The sequence below is a fragment of the Lissotriton helveticus genome, chromosome 3_1, assembly GCF_964261635.1.
Source record: "Lissotriton helveticus chromosome 3_1, aLisHel1.1, whole genome shotgun sequence".
NCBI classification, from domain to species: domain Eukaryota; kingdom Metazoa; phylum Chordata; class Amphibia; order Caudata; family Salamandridae; genus Lissotriton; species Lissotriton helveticus.
The window spans coordinates 239,520,252-239,541,665 of record NC_136061.1 but is presented as its reverse complement, the minus strand read 5'-3'; the positions used below and the strand labels follow the sequence as shown (position 1 = coordinate 239,541,665).

The following is a 21,414-nucleotide window of genomic DNA, read 5'->3' as shown; positions in this document are numbered from 1 at the left end:
TGTTTTTTTTTCTTGTCTCTTAGGACCATCCACCAGTAATAAATCATCTAGATTCTAGCAGTAACCCATCTTCTACAACATCTTCAACTCCATCCTCCCCTGCCCCTTTCCAGTCTTCCAATCCCTCCAGTGCCACAACGCCACCAAACCCATCCCCAATGGGGCTGCGGGACAACCGTTTCAACTTCCCAGGTGAGCTTCAAAACGGATAACCCCAAGCCTTTATGACTCCGAGAAAGCTAGATAGTTCACCACAAGGTCCTGGAGATACCTGTTTTTACCTGGTTACGGGCCTCAATGGTTTAAAGCATACTTAGGGAGACGTGGAGTTAAATGAGCTGGGTATTTTCATGCAGGAGTAGTGCATCAAATGGTTGGACACCAAAAAAGGACGCAGGATGATTTAATGAAGGACTGAGAAGATAAAGTGTTTGTCGCTAGAATTGGGTTCTAGATAGTTTAGTAAGGTTGGATATTACAGAATTCAGTAACCTCAATGGTTTGATGTTGGGTTATGGACCGGTGATGGCTGCATTCACGGTTGAGGCATTGGGTGGTTTAAAATGTGCTTGCAATGGTATGATAAAGGATTGGGCAGATGAATGGGTTGACACATGCAATGTAATCTAGCTGGTTTGACACTGGGACGAGGAGGTGGATTGTTTGGTATGGGGCGACTCCACCAAAAGAAGGTGTATCTTGGATTTAAGGTTAAGGAAGTCAGTGGTGCGAATTAGAATTAGAGAGCTGAATAGTGTATCACAGTGTCTGGTGGCTTGGTGAATCATGGTATAGTTGGACGGTTTGACACTCTCCTAGTGGTTTGGCAGAGAGTTAGAGGGCCATTCCAACTCATTGATTTGAACACTATATCACAGCTTACACTGCCCTGCCATGAGCGAAGTGTCTACCTAAATCTCAGTGAGCAGATATTTCTTGCAACTAAGAGAATACCCTCAAGACTGGCTCTCATTGGTACCTCTCTCTCAGTGGCTGAACATGCACTGAGCTGCATAATATCCCATGGACCATCTTCCTGTCTTAGAGTAGTGTAGAGAAGTTGTGTGCTACAGCTTCTTTGCTCTGCCAGCTCTGTGGGCAAGGAGGACTGAGTTCCTATGGCTGTTAACCCATCCAGGCTTGACGACTCACTTGCTCTATCCAACATGTTGTAGGAACACCTTTAGTCATAGAAAACCTGAGATCCACATTTACCAGGCAGGATAGTTTACTGTTGCTTGGACTCATTAACGGTTCGAAAGTTGAGGCAGGCATTTGTATACAATTTTAAACCTTGATTTCAGTTCATGATCAGAGAGCGCTCAATCAGAACAGCTTGTGCTACTTCAGGAAGACTTGGTCGACACCCCAACATATTTTTCAGTGGTTAAACTGTTGATTGAGCTACTTTTAAATAGAAACATTTTATTTTGGTTTTACTTGTATCAATGAACACATTGGCTGCACGGGTGGGTTCTCCTTTCATTTAATTTGTTTCAATAAGCATGCTGCATGCCCATCTCAGCTGCTGAGTATTAATCTACTTGCTTTGTTTAATCAAGCTGCCTGATGCAAAACCAACATTTGATCAAAGAGGGGGCTGACTGTGCCATAAAGGATGCGTTGGCAGGTGTCACCTTGTGGGTTTATTGCCAGCCTGCCCTTCTGGCCAGGTAGTGTTCCACACAAGCAGTGGTGGAGAGCTCTTAGTTGGAATGGATTTTTCAAAACATGAATTTTTTTTTCCTATTTTCAAGTGTGGAATATGGTGTTTTGGCTAATGTCAGTTCCCGGTGTATATGACTGATAGGGATTTGTATATCAGAACAAATGTAGAAATATAGGATTTGTCATTGAGTATAATTAGCCTGAAGCATTCTTTTCTACTACTACTGTTGACACATAGACCAGGCGTAGTCTCCAGCATTATCTGTCCTGTCCTTCGTTTACTGTTGCAAAGCCCTTTTCCTTATGCATCTTGTAGCATGACTTCTGGTTCTTTTTCTTTCATGGACAAATGTTCATCTCCTGCACTATGTGTTTTACTTTTGGGCATTGGAATGTCTCTCCCTTTGTTTTCAAGTCTATACATATCTGAATTCCTGACTATTTCCTATGACCCAGGGGTTGAACAAAGGATCACCCTTCTTGACCACTGATGTCCACACAGTTAGTCCATCGGAGCCAGATAAAGGTTAGATATTCAGGCTATTCCCAGGAGATAGTTGTCCATGCATAGCATCTAAATGGGAATCATTCATAGGGTCAGCTGTTATCCTGAAAGTCAAGCATTGCTTTGACAACTTGTGGTCCAGTATATTTCTGTAGATGCCTGATCATGTGCTGTACACAACTCACTAGAGTAAACCTTGTTAAGAATGTGTAATGGGTGTGTCCTGATGTAACCCAGCACCTCTTTTTCAATTATTTGGAGCCCTTCATCCACACCCAGCTTTCCTCTCATATGCCATATTACATTGTTGTGTTTTTGTGTAGTAATTTGCCAACACAAACATCATAAAATGGCTGCTTTATGTATTGAGGACTTTCCAATTTTTCAGTGTAGCATTACTTTTGGACAATCTTTGGTTTAGCAATAACCTGTGGTGATGTGCATGAAATCAGCAAGGCCGACATATAGAATCTTTCTACTGTAGAGGGACGATTCGCAAAGGCAGTTGTGAGTTGGACAATAATACTACAGGAGTATTCTTTTCCGCACTCTTACATACATTTGTGGATCAGCCTCAAAACGTCCAACTCCCTATTAGTAAAAGTGCAAAGATAATGCAGTCTTTTCTATTTGTACTATTTGTATACAAATATGACCTGTATATTCCTGTTTTAGATAGTGGAGCCGATTAAGAAAGGCTTGTAGGAGTACTTTAAAGATACCCTAGTGAACTCTTTTGTGTACTCTTACATTCTTTTGAGAATTGGCCCCTATGATTTTATTTCAGTATTATCGGAGTTCGCATAAAGCTTACATAGACTTTGGTTGTCTTTCAAATGCGGATTGATGGTATCAGTTTCATTTAATGAAATCACCTCAGCATTATGAGACAGGAGAAGTGATGGCATGTACCAATGTCATTTGTTATTTCACATCCCATTTCGGTCGCAGTCATTACATCAGTAGTAAGTTGAAATCAGGAGTACATGTATATACGAACCCTATGACCCATCCTACATTCCTCAGGGCCCTGATCCCTGGGACGATTATGACGTGGAGCCCCCAGCTTTCCCTCATGCTATGAAAGGATGTTCTGATCTGAACAGACAATACGAGTGCAATGTTCTACCAGTGGCATAACGAACCTTGAGGGGCCCCCCTGCAGGGTACGTGAAGGGCCCCCCTCCGGACTCAATCTAGAGCTCCCCAGCAGAAGTGCGGTACTGACGGGCCCCCTGGAGGGTGAGGGCCCACCCGCACCACGGGGGCTGCAGAGGCCTGTGTTACGCCCCTGTGTTCTACCTAAAAAAACAGGGGGAAATGCACTCACTCCTATTGTCTGCGTTAGCCTCCGGCATTTGGCGGTGGGCGCTACATGAAAGGGTGCACCTGTTGATTCAGTATTTTCCCGGGATGGGCAACAACTTGGCAGACCTGTACAGCAGTATGCATCAACAAATCCATGAATTGGAACTTCAAGTTCGTACTCCCGTACTACCATTGCTGGGGGTTCCCCGCAGATAGACCTGTTTGCCACCGCCAAAACGCTAAATGCCCAAGCTACACATCCAGACTCCTACACCCACAGTCTATGGGCAAATCAGTATGGAAAAATTGGTCAGGGATATTTGCTCACACTTTTGCACCTCTCTCATTTCTCCCGTGGCGGTTCGAAAGTTGAGGCAGGTGTCTATCATCCTAGTAGTTGTAAACTGTCCACGTCAGCCCTAGTTCACTACTCTACTTGCTCTCCCGGGCCCCTCACAAGAGGCTCCCCAACCAGATGGATCTTCTTTCTCAAAACCAAGGCACTCTCAGGCATCCCAATACACAGCAGCTCAATCTTGCGATTTGTGTCCTGAGTTCTTAGAATTCAGCTACCTTAACCTCCCTGCTTAATGTGCAACCATTCTAAAAGAAGCATGACGGGACACAGCTTAGGCGTGCTACATTTCTAAGTGGAAACGGTTCGTCCATTATTGTCTCCCTAGGCGCGTTGACTACCTCGCAGTCTCTCCACTGTACATTATCTGTTAACTTTTTCACTTACAGAAGTTTGGGTTTGCCCATATGTGTATCAGATTTCATTTCACTGCTGTAGCAGCTTACCTTCAAAATAGGCAGCTCACTTCTCTTTTCATAATCCCAGTCATCAAGGCTTTCAAGCAGGTTATCCCACCACGTGTCCCCCATTCTGTTGTGGAACCTTAACATAGTACTCACTAGCCAAATGGGTGCTGCTATCGAATCACTTCTGTCTTGCCTATTGCAATTTCTTTCTTGGAAGGTGATTTTCCTTTTGTGGCCATTACTTCCCTCACAAACCATCAGGGGGAGCCAACGCTGATTCCACCAAGTTGCACAGCCACAAAGCCTATGAATCCAATGAATTAAATCCACTTTTGTAATCTTCACTTTTATCCATACTTTTTCTTTTCATTCTTTTTTCAAAATTATCATTCAATTTGTTTCATTCATATCTGCTGCTTTGCATTGCTGTTCACAAAATTTCAGAAGCAGAAGTAGGTTCCACATATCATGATTTATTAAAACAACCCAATGCATTTCGGGAAGACATTCCCTTCGTCAGGGTCATCTAAAAAATAAACACATATATTTTATCTATCTCCCTCAGCGTAAAAACTAACTTGAAATTGTGCTTCACAAAAATTAAAAGAACAAAGTCCATCTATTATGCACGAGACTAATATTCAACATAAACAGTGCGTTCAAGCGCTACGATTTAATCTGACCAATCCTCAAAGTGTTTTCACTAGAACAACTAACAACTAACAACTTAATGACCATCCCTACTGCAACACCCATGTTGTTCTCAATCATTTAAATAAAACTAGTTTTACCCCGGGTAGATCCCACCACTTTTACAAGTAATTGTTATCACCAAAACATTCAAAACTGCTCCAAACGTAATTGTGCTAACCATGACAGCTAGTCCCTTTATTAATTTCTCACTTCCTTAAAATAACATGAGGATTTCTATTGTATCTTATACCAAGCATGCCGAGGCACGCATATCTCGTTTGAATTCCAACTGATTCTCTCGACGAAAGAACCTATTTTATACTTTCCCACCCTCCATACCTACCTTCAGGTGGATAACTAGCAGTACCGGTATCAAGCTAAATGTATTACGCATTTTTTCTCCTTCTCCCATTGTTTTTTTAAACACTACAACTACACATCCCAGAATGCAATGAACCTCATCCCTCACAACGTGGTATATTTATTTTATGGTCCTCCAACTTGTCTTTTCCTATATAAAAACCAGAATTGTGTTACTACTGGTAAAACTCAAATGCGCCACATAACATTTACAGTGACATCTTGCTTCATTACAACACTCCATGTTTATGACGATAATAATTATTTTATCTATTCTTCCAACTCCTTGCAAACTACACATATCAATGCTAACTATCATGACTGGAATCCCAATTCCTGTGCCAGTCATCATCAATTGAATTGTGTACATGGACAAGATGTGATGATACGGTGTGCATCTCACCAGCTCTTAGCTCATTACTTCCCTCAGGCATGTCAGTTAGATACTTCCTCTCTCCTTGGAAGAACCTTTCTTACAGGTGCATCATGATACTGTGGTTCTCAGAACCAACCCTAAATTTCCTACCCACAGTAGTGTCCAGTTTTCAATTTAACCAGACTTTAGTATTCCCAGTGGTCCTCCTGCATTGAGAGTCTGAAGCAGAACGCGCTCTTTATACCTTGGATGTCAAATGATCGCTCATGTACTACATTGACAGAACAAAACCCTTTTGTAAGACACAACAACTCTTTGTGTCTTTTTCCAAACCACACAAGGGGCATGCCATTGCTAAAGCAGGGGTTGCGCACCAGCTTGCTAAGTGCATACAAGCATGATACGCCAAAGCAAAAAGACCTCCTACCCCTCCCTCCCATTACATACTCTACTCGCCAAAAAAGGAGCTTCCATGACTTTCTTGGGTAGTACACCTCTAGCTGACTTCTGCAAAGCAGCTACATGGTCAACCCCTCACTCGCTCATTAAACATTATTATGTGAATGTATTGGCCCGCCAGCAAGCTAATTTTGGCCAGGTTGTTTTGCATAACACTTTTTCAATCTTCTGCAACAGCCTCAGGCTGAGCCACCACTTTTGGGAGAACTGCTTTACTGTCTATGCAAAGTGTGTATCTACTGCTACACATGCCCCAAACAGAAAATGTTAGTTACCCTGTAAGCATATGTTTGTGGCATGTAGTGCTGCAGATTCACTTGTGTCCCCTCTCCTCCCTGATCACCTGTGGTTCTTGCAGATAATAGTCTCTTCCTTTACCTTTATTTTGCATGGTCAGCTTTCCTTTATCCGCTATGCTCCAGCTACATCTTCGCCCTCCGTGCAGAAAAACTATCTAACAATGGAGCCGATGCTCATGTGCATTACCAGAAATAGGTGGAGTGACTATTCCTCTTGACTCGAAAAGAGTTCTCCGAATAAAAAACAGTAGTGCACGCCCAAGCACCACACTCGATGGCAGGAATATGCTCACCTTGTAAACCTATAGCGCTAATCCAATAAGGTAGGTTGAGCCAAGGGCAGCTGCTATCTAAACTGACCATAAAATATGATAAAGCCTCATAAAGGAGCGATATTGTTGCGAACCAAGGGTGAAAAGGGCTTGTTGGTCTTGGGTATCTGACCAGCCCGGACTACAGGAAACAGATAAGGACGAATGTCTTGAGAAAGATAGGAGTATCCTCATCCTAGGGAGACGATAGACGAGTTTAAGAATCTTTAGAACTGACATTCATTTTACAATGTCAATTGAAGTGGTAGAGACTTCCACAGGGAGGAACTCTAGGCCTGAATATTTCAGACTCTAAATCTCTTGTATCTGGCTAATGAATGGTTAAGCACCATTTGTTGGTAGACCAGAATGTGGAGTGAAGGAAGCTTGTCTCTGTCTCTTGGGTGAGATTAGTGGCTAAGTCCAAATAGCCTTATTACTTACACGTTGCCAGGCTTTAACAGCTGTTAACTGACCTGTCCCCATACAAACATTGTAATAAAAATGCGTATCATCTACCGTTTATTTTTACCTACATTGTATCACTGGTAGGATGTATACTGATGACGCTATGCCAACAATATGTACCTATTTCATGTATGTGTACGAATTGAACGTCACCTAACAAAACAACTAATAAAAGATATTCAAACAAAAGAAATAAAATTGTAATAAAAATGCGTAAACTGGAACAAAAAGATGCACAGTGATGGAATTTAGCTGTTTAAAGTACACATTCCTCTCACTGTATTTCGTCCATAGTGTTGTGCCTTTGAAGGCGTGCAGTACAAGGTAGCAGCTTCAAAGAGATTTTACAATCAAATGTTGTCTTCTGCTGATGAGCATATTATAAACAATTGATCGCAAAACTGACAATGGCAATTTTACGAATTAAACAGTAGGCTAGCTAAAAAGCAGGCTCAAAATAAAGTATTTAGTTTTCTCAACTACCAAAGTGTTTGGAGCCCTTCTATTTGAAAACCTACACAAAATACTAAATATTTAAAATTGTCAAGTTGACAAGAAACCATGTGGGTATTTCATGTGGAGCTCCCAGCATGTGGGCTTTGTAAACTTTTTCTCTGTTATAAAAAAAAGCATGATTAAAATGTTAGTGAACAGTGATGAAATTGGCTCTACCATAGTATACTTACTTTATGTAGATGATGAACATTTCATAGGTAGCAGAGATATATAAGTGGTTGACTCCATTGAATGCTCTTTTTCATGATGGTAGCACATGGCTTTCAATTATTATATAATGTGGATTACAAATGCATTCCTGCCCATGTTAGTTAGGGATGACTTATCACGTAGTTCTTATATCCTAATGTAACCCGAAGTACGCAAGCATCCTCCCACATTTGATAGACCTGTTTTGATAGGAATCCTGTTGCGTTCAAACTCCTAAATCCAGGAGCCGAAGGAAACTGTGCAATCCTAACCCACCAGAGCACCAGTGGTTCGGCTTTTCAGGATATGCTGGTCCAACTGCTAGGTTGTCAAATTAATTTCCAGACAAATGACAAGGGAAGACACTACTCATCTCTGAACCTATGCAGAATTCCTTTAAAAGGAACAAAGTGCATTTCAAAATCCTAGAATGCATTTGTGTAATTTAATTAACAAGCATGAACATGTTGGAATTATTTTACCTTCCTTTCTTTCATCATCATCCAAGATTATTCGGTCCTGTTCCCATTTGACTTTCGTAGGATGTAGTGGATCCCCAGTGTGGTTAATAAGTTTCTTATACGTTAGGTGAGTGAGATTGCTTTTGTGGGTAGGTAACCATCTAACAGCCTATTCTCCAAGGGGGAGGAGTCCGGGGGCGTATCGCCGCGTGGTATGTGCGTCTGCAGCGCATGGCGGACCTGTAGGTAGTGGTAGTACTCGGTGTTTGCCAGCTCAAACTCCTTTTGGAGGGACGCGAAAGCTTTAACTTCTTCCTTGACCCACAGTTCACCTATTATGTAGATGCCAATGAGGTTCCAACGATCAAACCCCTTGGACTGCCATAAATTGCCCAATACCTCCGAGTCCCATAAAGGCGTTGCTAGCATGGTTGTGTTCCCAGCCAAGGCTGCGGGTGACCGTCCGCCATACTTGTACCGAGTGCCTTGTTGGCCCTGTCTGCAACCCCATGCCACTCTTGGAGTACAATGCCCTATTGTAGTTGCCGCCGGGAAGTAGCCAGCGGTCTATGGCATATCCGGGGTCATCTGCCCCTCTGTAGGTTTCTTGGTATATTGCTGCCAGGTGTGCTGCCCAGTAATAACGCTTTAGATCTGGTAGGCCAATCCCCCCGTCATACCAGGAGAGAGTGAGCTTAGCGAAGGCTATACGGGCCCTGCCCCTCCACAGCAGACTTATCTGCAGGCTTTCAATTTCACGGACGTAGCTCGCTGGGACTAGATCTTGGGTATTTTGCAGTACATATTAAAATATGGGCAGCGCCATAATTTTAAACAACACAGCCCTACCTAGCATCGAAAGCGGGAGGGCACCCCAGCCAGCAACTTCCCTTTTGAGTCGCTGGAGAGGAGGGACGAGATTTCGGTTAAACCTACTTTTGGAATCTGCCGTGATGTATGTACCTAGCCGCGGTAGTGACCTGAATTGGGCAGCCCCGCTGGGGGGCAGGATGGGGTCCCCTAAGGACATAGAGCATAGATTTCTGCCAGTTAATCGAGTAACAAGAATGGCGGCCAAAGGAGGCGAATATGTAAGGTACTACAGTTAAGGCTCCCCATTTTCTTGAGTTAGGATGTCACATGCTGAATGAGGCTTGTTCCCCCAAATGCACAGCATGTGAATTCAACACAGAAAAATAATCGCCAGAACTAAGTTTAGAAGCAAATGTTTTCTTTCTGCTCACAAGTGCATCTGGAGTGGCAAATGTCTGATTGAATGCCCACCCATTCATCCTGACGTAATATTTAATAAGCTTTTATTTACACACAATTAATCGAAGCCTTTATCCAAACATACTTATGATGCGGCTTCCGGGAATTTTGCGCGCACACACATCTCTCATTCACCTGCAGTATGGCAGAAGAGGTTTTTACCATCCTTCCTCAAGCAAGAGTGAAAGGTAGCTCTGTTGCAAGGGAATTTGAAAAGGAGAAGAGCGAGTTGTGAGATTTTTTGGTAAACTTTTTAAAAGGCCACGTTACATAAGGTATTTATCACCAATTGTGGTTTTTGTTAGAAGTGAACTGCACAGGTCTGAGGGAGTCTTTCTGATTCTTTTTCACCTTAAATATTTTGATTCACTAGGCACAATTTGGGTGTGTGCACAACCTTGAGCATGTATCTATAATGATTACTGCTTTCTACACAGAGGTACTTTGAGAGTTCTCATATACTCTCTACCATGTTCTATTCCTATCTCTCATAATTCTGTTTGACCCTGATGAAATGGGATAGGAACTTCAACTGAGCACACCAAATAAAGTATAATACGTTGCTGCAAGTCTTTCCAATAGAGTGAAAATATTAAAACCCTATTGTATCATCTTGTTACCAGCCTTGAAAAGTCCCGAATGGCGACAAAACACGTGTCAGCTGTACCATTGCTGTAAAAAATCTAGCAACAGTGGTGAAGATCAATGTGCTGGACAAAGTGTTACATTTCGTCTTATGTTCCTTGTATTAAATAATTTTTTCTGACTGGGGATAGTGAGTTGTACACTTGTCTGTGCTGTGCTCTGTCACTGTTTTGTATTGTTTATATATACAGGATTCTGTATATATTTGTTAGTACTGTGGATGGCACGGTGCAAAGACATAGGGCACGCCTTGAAAAAGATTGCAATCATTTAACCTTTGTGCAAACACAATAGAGGTGCTGGCTACCATTGAAAAACCACTGCCATAATTTTTCTGTGTATGAACCAAATGCCTTTGCAAACAAAAAACTCTGTTTTGCTTGAAAATGTAGAATGTCATGATCGCAGGCATTTCCTAGAGAGTCATTCAACTATTTCCTTCTTCCCAGACGATTTGACTGGTCGTTGGGAAATTGGGAGCTGTCGTAACAGATCTAACTAGTAGGACTGGAGTAGACCCAGACATATTTTGACATCCCCAGCCCTATCTGCCTGCCTGCCGTTTCTGTGTATGCCAGGTCATCTAATTATCTTCACCTAGTGATTTACAAAATTGCCAACTGGCTGTTTGACATCAAGAGCACCTTTATTACAACCTAGTCTTTTGCCATTGTGCAGCTTTCACTTTTTCATGATAGTTTCAGGCTCGCAATCTCCTGCATACAATGTACTATTGGTTAAAAAGCCCGACTGCATGTAGGTTTTCCTGATAACATGGTGCCCGGATGCAACCTTGGCCATGTCCTGCCTCTGAGTTTCCTATAGATCATTTCTGTGTAAGAATTTTGGAATCTTCATCACTGCTTGCTGTGGAAACATATATATCGAGTTCAAATCCACTGGGCTGGCAATAAACCTGTTCAAGAGAGTCCTCTGAGTCACTAAATGCAATTCTGCCATAGCTTATTGGTCACCTGACCTGTGATTGACTGTTTTTTTTGTGTTCTGCCTGCGTGATTGCTCTCCTCTTTTATTTAAAGCTGCCTTCTACATTCAGCATAGACAGCAGTTTATCTTCCCAGGTAAGTTTGGTGCCTTCATTCTTCTCAACTGCAATTACCTACTCTTTCCCTAAATTTAAAATAAAAGCTTATTTTTGCCACTTCAAGACAAATCTACTGCTTTCACTGTACGTAATATTGCACTGCATCTGCATGAGTGCCTGTATCCCCCCTATCAGAAAACAAAATTGTTGTTAAAGTTGCAGCAAAAGTCGTTGTGGCCTGGGAACCTTGCAGTTTCAGTGATTGTGGGCCTTCTTCAACGTACATATGCATGCCATGAATTGGTGTGTCTGTGCTGATAATTGAGGAGCATTCCTGACCAGTAGGTCCAGGTCTTTAATTTATGTTTGTAGCCTCATAGGATAAAATCTCCTTGGTAAACTGTGCTATAAGAAACCCATACTATCTGATAGTCAGTCACTTCCTTCAGTAATGAGCGTTCATAATGCATTTCTGGTTACGCAGTTTGTTAAAGAGGTGGAGCACCCACTGATGAGATTTGTGTGTCACCCCATGCTCACAGATTTGGATCCTGCCGGGGCTTCTCCAGCCCTCCAGTTTTCTTAGGTAGTTTTAAAGAGACTGAATCGTGTCATTCATACCACAGACTGCATGCTAAATGGTACCAGGGCTGGAGCGCAGATAAACAGAGTAAAGCTTCTTTAGCATCGTTTGACACCACCAGGACAGGGGGATGCTGCCAGGTGTTGCATTATCTTAGAGCAGTTTTCAAGAAAATCATTAAGTCAAGTAATAATACGACTTATTAATGGTGGCTCCCTGCCATTGCAACAAACTGCCAGACCACATCCGCACCTGCACCAACCTCATGCAGTTTAAAAAACTTCTTAAAACCTGGCTGTCCAATCACTAACTAGTTGTCTCCGCTTCTGATCTGCCTGCTATTGTGGCACCGACAGATCCCCTTGGGGATGATTTGTTTTGCACCTTATAAATAATAATAATAATAGTAACTAAACTCCAGTCAAACTCAGTCTAGCACATTTAGTCCACGTCATCCCTTAAGACCAGGGCAGAGATATGGATGAATTTGCTGGCCATTTTATGAAAGTGTTTTTCCTAGTGAGGGTTGGGGCGTGGAAGGAAATCATGGAGGTAACATATTTTCTCTGTTGTTAGATTTAGATTTTGAAAGTGGCCCAAGAGTCCATTGTTCAACTTGCATCTATGGGCATATATTTTCACCTTGCTCCCATATTACATTTTTCTGGCAATTCTATTTGTTTTGGGGAATCCTTAATCTTTCCAAAGCTGGTCATTTGTGCAAAAGAGTTTTGTTTGACCATTGTGCCAACCCCCATTGCAGAGAACCCAGTGCACACAGCCTTCAGGTAATTGAGTGCAGAGCTTGACGTTAGGCTGGGCACCTCACTGAGCCCCTTCATGGACATAAGAAAACAATGGTCCAAGACCTCTATAGTTTCTTAAACTCAATTAATCAGCATGAATTCATAAATTAAACATTTGAGGGGCATCTACCTCAGTATGCTCTATACATTCATGTAAGTGTTACGCATAAACATAAGGGCATAAACCAACGACAATATTATCTAGATAAAGGTTTTAATCAATTATCTTTAGGTCAAAATTCATCACATTATTTACATTTGTAACACATTCTGAATACCAAAGGTTGCCCCAAATGGAGCGTGCAACATAGCAAAAGGGTGTAAGAAAGTAGTAAGTGTTTAAAGAAACAGAAGGATAATAGAGGTGGTGACAAAAAATAATAATTCAAAACTACTTTTAAGCACACAGGTGAATTTACAAATCATCCAGCCTATGTAAACCTGACCACTGACATTTAAGAAAAAACTCCTTATTGTCAATATTTTTACAATGAATCAATCTTAGATTGTGCACATCTGTACATTGAACATAAGGGTCCAGGTATTTACAAAACAGCGTCGACGTTTTGACTCGTCTTGTGGTTCGGAGTGATGAAAAATAAATATGGGATCAAAAAGCACAGTTTCCTGTGTTAACTCCCATAGGATTTTTTTCTCCCTGCTTCAGATAAACAGCTTAATGGAATGACACTAATCTTGGCATGAAGGTTGCACTTTACCCAGAGAGGTATGCTTGAATTGGTGTAAATCCAGTCAGTCGTGTTCGAGAAATTAGCATTACAGAAATGTGGTAGGTGGGTTTTGAAGGGAAGGATTAAAGTTCTATACCTAGACCCTTAGTCCACAAACTGTCAGTAACCTATTGTTTGAGGACAATAGGTAGATTCTAAAGAAATTTTTATGGGAATCTGATTAGATGAGAGAGTTTGTTTCCTATCATCCATTTCAGTTTTTTGATCTTGTTTGCTGACCAGGCTCTGATTGGCTTGGCTGCGACAATAAAGTTTCTCTAGGGGCCGCCTTTACAGGATAAAGAGCGTAGGCCCCATCCCATGTCTTAGGAAAAATAAAATACCATATATAGGAGCAGTTTGGGCACACCTTAAACTCCAAGTCTTTGGGGGGGGGGGGCCTCCCAAGGACACTGCCCCCCTCCCCAATTTTTTTTCTTTCAAATTGTAGCGTGTGTAGAACAATTTGGATCTAGAGTTTGCAAAACCCTAACACGCATTGCCCCCCATTGCCATAATCTGAAGTCCGCGAATCTGGCATTGAGTCTGCAAGCTTTGAAAGTCTTGGATCCATGTTGGGTTCCTACAATAGTTCATAGACTGTGTGCCGAGTTTACAAACCATATGACTTGTGGACCCAGACTAGGTCTCTACTCTTGTCCACACGCTCTGAAGAGTCCTATATGCACTATTTCAGATGTGTTGAGTCTCCAAACTTGATTTTAAGTCCTCAGTATTTTGACATGTTTTGCAGCTGTTTAAAAAAACGAAAAAGGCATTATATCTCCATTACATTCTCTCTTTTTTTTTTTTGAGAAGTTTGCTGGATCCAGCTTGTGATTTATGGGGCATGTTGATACTGAATTTGAAGGTTTTGAAAACAAACAAGATCTGTGGAATCTAACTTGAGTTTGCGGGACTTCTGCCCTACCAACAAAGCAGGATTTTCTCAGAGGTTCACTTACTTGTACCAGAACGTGTGGAGCTTTCGACAGGATAAGAATTGTAAATGTTCACAGAACCCTGAGAAGACAATATCTATCTTTTATATATTACATTTTTATTTTGGGTAGTTATCATGAAAAATGAAGCATAAGATTACAGCTTGCTATGCCTTAGGAGCACTTACCATGCGCTTAAGGGCTCAGACCCAAAATCTAGAGCAAATAACTAACACTTGTGCGCAAGGCAATACATGATCTGGTCCGTAACAGCTCCTTTGGTACCTTATCACACATCACACAGTCTTGGATCCGAGAATCCACTTACAACAACCTGCAACATCTAAGACGGCCTGGGTTTCCTCCAGGTTCTGGTCTTCTCCCTTTTAGTCCCCATGCTCTGCAACTCTCCACCTCCTGACAATTTTCTCTCCTCATGACTTAAAAAGTGCACCGGGGAGACCCTGCTGCAACTTCAAAGATAACTTACCTACTGTGGTGTCAATGTGTGCATCATATGCCTTTGTTATTCTTTAGCTAGTGATGGTAAGATTACCTAGGTAGGTGTCTCTCCTAACTCCATCCATCATTGGTATGTAATCCAGGCCCCAGCTCTTGTTTCTCTAAACTATATTAGCTACCCTCCATTTATTACATATGTGCACCGTTTTGGCTATGTACGCCGTTGCTGCTAAATACATTTATTTATGCAGCTATGCATTGCACGTAACAGATCCAATGCGTATCATAGTACTTTATTTAGGTTATCCTGTGGAAGAAAGTTGGAAAAGGATCATAGTATGCGTATATAAAGCAAAAAGTAACAGAAGAACCGGCGACTTGACATGCAGAATAAGATTGAAGAATAGTTTGTTTTCTGATCATCTGAACAATTAACGATTTATCATAAACTATTTAATACATTTAAACTGGTAGGTTTGTTAAGCTAGTTTGGTAGTTTCTGGTATTGCCAAGAGTATCATGTTTTCTTTAAATGCGCATTTTAAATTAACAGCAAACGCTAGTCTACAAAATATAACTTCAAATTAAATCCAATCCACTTAACTGCTCGCAGTTCAAAATGTAGACACTGGAGGGCACTACTGCACAATGAAAGAAGATTTCTGAATGAGTAACGACTCTAACTGAGTTTGTCATCAACAGTGGAAATTAAGGGTAAACTATTGCTTTATTTTGCAGGCTCATTTAGATTTTTTGCTGTCATCCCCCTATATTTTCCTTTAGTAAACAATGGAGATAAAGCATTGCATTATGTCGTGGCTTGGATCATGTTATTACATTATCAAGCACCAAAGCATGCGTTTTGGGGCAGTATTCTCAAACCAGTAGCTAAGGGTCTAAAATTTCAGGCACAAAGAGTACGATGAATGGCTGCATGAGGTTGAATGTTAGTGATATGATGTGTGATCCCCGGTGAATATCTGCAAACCGGTAACTGCTGTTTTGGGTCACGGTTGTGTGGCCTGGCGGATTGGAAAACAGGGCATTTGGGACAGATGTCAAAGCAGATACGAGAAAAGAACGTTCCATATACCGAGCAATTGAGAAGGTTATTTATTTTATTTTATTTTTAAAGTTTTATATAGCGCTAGCTTAACCCGTTGGTATCAGAGCGCTTTACATACACACAGTAACCAGCAGAAGGACATTGCATTACATAGTAGGCCGGCAGTAAGGAAGCAAACCAAAGAAAAAAAATACAGCATGGGAAATAAATATGCAGTGCAGCGGAGGGGGAGAGAGCAATAAAAAGAAACAGGTGAGAATGACATAGTCCGCTCACCCACTATCCTTGAATGTCCAGTGAGAGAGGAGACAACTCGGATATAGTAGTCTAGGTAAGTTGACGTTGGTCCTGAAAGTATTTGTTTAGGAGATGGAGTTTCAGGTCCCTTTTGAAACAGGAGAAGGAGGGGTTGCATCTGAGGACTCCAGGGAGAGCGTTCCATATCCTGGGAGCGTTGCCAGAAAACAATCGGAATTTGGTATTTTTTTTTCTCCATTTTCGGAGGAATAAGAAGAAGAGAGCTGGAGCTTCTCAGCGTTCTGGATTGACCTGCTCTTATCAGTTTGTTATTTAGGTAGTTGGGGGCAGGAGAGTGAAGGGTTTTGTGTGCAATGCAGGCCAGTTTATAGATACATCTCCCTTCCATGGGAAGCCAATTGAGGCAGTTGAGAGCTGGAGTGATGTGTTCAAATCTTTTAACTCCAGATACGAATCGAGTGGACATGTTCATCACTGCCCTTAGAGGGGCGAGGTGAGCTTTTGGAGTCCCTGTAAGGATGGCATTCCCGTAGTCGATTTTAGAGAGAACTAGGGATTGGACTACTGTCTTGAGGTCATCGTGGGGTAGAAAAGGTTTCAATTTCTCGAGGTGTTTTAGAGAGAAAAGAGCACTTTTTGCAGAGTTTTTGATGTGGGCCTCCATTGATAAGTTCTTGTTAAGGGTGATGCCAAGAGACCTAACTGAGTCAGATAGGGTAAGGGGTAGTTTAGGGCAATCAGATTCTTGTGCTATTCTTGGATTGGGTGATGGTTACTTTTTGAAGAGAATAGGATTAGTTCCGTTTTGTCAGGGTTGAGCTTTAAGTGGTTAACATAGAACCAAGATTGGATCTCGGTTAGGGTGTTATTGAGGAGTTGGATGTCACTGGGGGACTTGATCCTAAAATAGATTTGGGTGTCGTCCGCGTAGAGGTGGTAATTCACTCCAGCTTTTTTCAATGTGATTGTGAGGGGCTCCATGAAGAGATTGAAGAGGGACGGGGAGTGGATCGATCCTTGCGGGACCACAAGTGTGACTTTAGTAGGCTTTGAGAGACAGGAATTCATTTTAATTTGTTGCGAGCGGAGTTGAAGGAAGGAGGTGAACCATTTTAGCACTGTGCCATTTATGCCGGAACGTTTCGACAGGGTCTCCAGAAGGGCTGGATGGTTTACTGTGTCGAATGCCGCAGATAGGTCAATAAGGATGAGGAGGCAGGCATCACCTTCGTCTAGGGCCTTGTGAATGTCGTCGGAGACATTGAGCATAGCTGTTTCCGTGCTACAGCCTTCTCTGAAACCAGATTGAAAGGCGTCGAGGAGGTTGAACTCATCAATGTGTTTATTGAGTTTGAGGAGAACTCATTTCTCCAATGTTTTTGAATGGAATGGGAGGTTAGAGATAGGTCTGAGGTTGTTAAGATCATTAGGGTCAGCCCCAGGTTTCTTGAGAATGGGTGTGATTTGTCCTAGTTGAAGGGAGTCTGGGACACAGCCAGAGGTGAGAGAGGTGTTGATGATTTTTGTCCAGAAAGTTGAGATGATGTGGTTGAGTTCTTTTATAATTGTGGAAGGGAGGGGGTCTGTAGAGTGGGAGGAAGGTTTTAGATTAGAAATTATATTGAAGACCTCGCTAACCGACATTAGCTCAAAGGCGGACCAACGTGTATTGTTTTGTAGCTGGAGGTAGGTTTGATTGTCCTTGTTAAGAGCTTTTTCGGAGTGGTCAAGGGAGGTTGAAGAGGGGTCGGTTAAGGGGGAAGGAGGGTTAGCAGTTTGTAAGAAGGATTGGTCAATTTTAGAGACTTTATTAATGAAGAAGGTGGCAATTTCTTCACATCGCTCATTAGTGGCTTCGATTTATTGAGAGGGAGTGCAGTTAATTTGGCTTTTTACAATGTTGAAGAGTTCTCTTGGTCTGTTTTTCGCCAGATCAAGTTGGCTGCTGAAAAAAGATACCTTTTCTTTGAAGATTTGTTTTTTGTATGACCGCCGAGCATATCTAAGATGTGTTAGGTGCAAGGATGAGGGGTTTTGTCTCCAAGACCTTTCCGCTTGTCTGAGTTGACGCCATTCATCATTCAGCTCCACGTTAAACCAGGGTTTTGATTTGGTTCTCCTCAGTTGTTTGAGTTTGAGAGGAGCTATTTGGTTTAAAACCTCTGTCATTCTTTGGTTAAAGTGTGAAGTGAGGTCATCAGCCGTCCATGATGAGGGATGGAGTTGAAGATGGGGATGAATCTTGGCTTCAAGTTCGGATAAAGGTATATCTTTGATGTTTCTGGTCAAGAGTTTAGGTTTGATAACACAAATAGGTTGGAGGCTGGCAAGTGTGTCAATCCTGAACAGAATGAGGTGGTGGTCGGACCAGTCAATGGGAGAAATCTCAGTCAGGGAGATCAGATCGTTGTTTATGATTGCATCTAGTGTAGCATCTTTGATGTGAGTTGGATTATTGCAGAGTTGCTTGAGGTTATATATTTCCAGGAGGTTGGAAAGGTTCAGGACAGTGGAGTCTTCTGGGTCGTTCCAGTGGATATTGAGGTCACCCAAGCAACACGTCTTTAGTGTCTGTCAAGGAGAATCATGTTATTAGATCAGTTAGTTCTTCGGGGAAAAGGGTTCGCTCTCCAGGAGGATGGTAGATGGTGTGGAATTTGATGGGTGGGGTGCCCTTGGTAGTGAGTTTGACGCCTAGGTATTCAAACTATAGGTATTCTGCAGGTTTGAGTTTGGTAATCTGTATTCCATCTCTATGAATGATGGCTAGTCCCCCACCACCCCCCAGTTTTGATCGTCCTGTCATGTCTGATGATGTTGTTCCCTGGAGGGGTGAGAATGTCAAGGATGGGGGTGGAGTGGACATTGAGCCAGGATTCTGTGAGGAAGGCGATGTCAATTTCTTCAGCGAGAAGAGCTTCAGCAATGTCAGTAGCGTGTTGTACTGCTGATCTGCAGTTATAGAGCATGCAAGAGAGAGGATGGGAAGCCATGATGATGGTGGGAGTTAGGTGGATAGAGGTGTATTGAGCAGGTGGTCTAGGCGAGTGGACAGTATTTGCAATTCTTTTAGTGCCAATAATAACAGGGATGTGGAAAGGGGCTGACTTCTTGTCCAAAGAGAGGTGAGAGTCGTAGAGCTCATCCAGTTTCAGTACCGAAAAGGGTTGGCTATCCTTGTTAGGACTGAGGGCCTGGGTTGAGGGGTGCTCTGAGGGGCCATGTGAGATATATTGAGTGTAGTAGGGGCACAGCACCTCGGGGGGAGGGAGCATGGAAACTAGGCACTGTTAAGGAGGTCTTGTTGTAAGTAAAGGAAATCAGCAGCAAGGGAGTTAATTTTCTGTTCCATTCTGTTCAGTTGCTGTGCTATTGAGCTGAGAAAGTTTAAGGTATTAGGCAGGGGTCGAGGATGACTTTGGTCTATGGAGGGAGATTGAGCAGGGGTCAGGGGTTGGATGGAGTCCCTGGGATTAGGAGAGGGGGAAGTTGTACGCGGGGAGTAAAGGCCTTTCAGGAGCATTTCTCTGTTGAGAGTTTTTCCAATTCCCCCTTTGGCTAATCCTGCAGATGGACGCACGCCTAAAGACAAACATGTGGTTTACTAATTAACATGGAGATAATACGATGTCTCCCTTAGTAAAAAAGGATTGAAAAGAATGAACCTGGGCAGAATTTGTTTTCTTGGTCTTAAGAAAATGACTGTGAATTCGATGAGTTTCTACATTCCGTTGAATTCCCTTCATTAAGAAATGGCCAGCATGCCTTCGGCAGAAAATGTCATGGTATTTCGACAGGAGGGCATGCCCAACATCTCCTCTTCTTCATCATTACAATTTAAGCAGTAGAGGAAAGGTCGAGCTGGACAGGTCCTGCACCTGGGCACCTAAGCACCCCTGTATTTTATATATGGGTTTTAATAAAGTGTTACCCTTGCTAAAAATAACATCTTCAGCACTGTGTAACAGATGACAACAAAGAACGGTATACGCAAAATAAAACCACATAAGAATCCACAACCAATTCAGAAGCACTCCCAATCAGCTACACCCCATCCCCCAGCCCTCTCCCCGAAATATACCCAGCCGATACAGGCGTCCAGTCCTGATGACTTGCCTTTTTGGCTAAAAATGTATCTTTTTCTTTACCTTTCAGATGTTCCAAGTTCTCCACTCATTATAACGCCTCCTGAACCCGAAGAGGACCCCAGGTAAGGATCTTGCTTCATTGCCTCTCGGACAATGCGTGCCCAGTGCTGCAAAAGGATACGCCTGTGTGCGCTCGTCAGCAGTTGGAACTAAGACAAAAACAGTCAAACAGCTTAGAATAATATTTTTCTTTCTATAATCTTATTATGATCCAAAAAACACAGCCCTTAATTTGTGTCAGCTGGTGGTGGGCACCGGCACTCATTTTTGCCATCCGGGATTTATTATTGCATCAAAACACTTTTTCCCAGAGCCTGAAAGATAAAGATAGAAAATTACGGGTGTTAAAGAACCTGCAAGAGTGAACTAACGAGACATGAAAGCAGTGGAAGAAAGAGGCACGAGGTGGAATCGAAACTGGGCAGCCTTGATATTTGGCAGCAGGCTCCTAACAAAACTAAGCAATTACTTACCTAGGGCCAGATTTACAAGCCTTTGTTGAGGTCGCAAATGGCCCGATTCGCAGAGCATTTTTTAATGTAGAAAGCTCCATTTGTAACCTATTACTGAATCACAAATTGGGTTTGCGATTCGGTATTAGGAAGTGGGGTGTTAAGGGTGTCCCTTCCTAATACTGAATCGCAGTGGTATGTGCGAATGTTTTGCAACTGAAAGGCAGTCGCAAACATTCACATTTAACACCTATTTCAAGTAGGTGGTAACCCATTCACAAATGGGAAGGCGTCCTCAGATGACCGCTTCTCCTTTGTGAATGTGCACTGCCTACTCTTAAAAAATGAAAAGAAATCTTTGAATTTCTTTTTGAAACGCATCCCGTTTTCCTTTTAGGAAAACAGGCTGCATTTAAAAAACAAAAGATTGCTTTATTGAAAAGCAATCACAGACATGGTGGTCCGCTGACCCCGGAGGTCACCATCTCTGTGATTTTTAGGATTTCCACTGGGTCGCAAACCGAGACCTACCTCATGAATATTAATTAGGTAGGTCTATTTGTGACCCCCTGGGAATCCTAGAAAGTGTAAATCATGCTTTTGTACATAGGTGTCTACGATTACCAAATA

General features: G+C 42.3%; 1 protein-coding gene across 1 annotated transcript in view; it reads left to right on the top strand.

Moving 5' to 3' along the window:
• Positions 1 to 21,414, top strand: part of KSR1 (kinase suppressor of ras 1) — a 218,056-nt gene that overhangs the window by 71,940 nt on the left and 124,702 nt on the right. Inside the window, exons 8-10 of the mRNA XM_078679707.1 lie at positions 24 to 192; positions 11,333 to 11,374; positions 20,340 to 20,394. Coding sequence (XP_078535833.1) covers positions 24 to 192; positions 11,333 to 11,374; positions 20,340 to 20,394 — 266 coding nt within the window. The remainder of the gene's footprint in view (positions 1 to 23; positions 193 to 11,332; positions 11,375 to 20,339; positions 20,395 to 21,414) is intronic.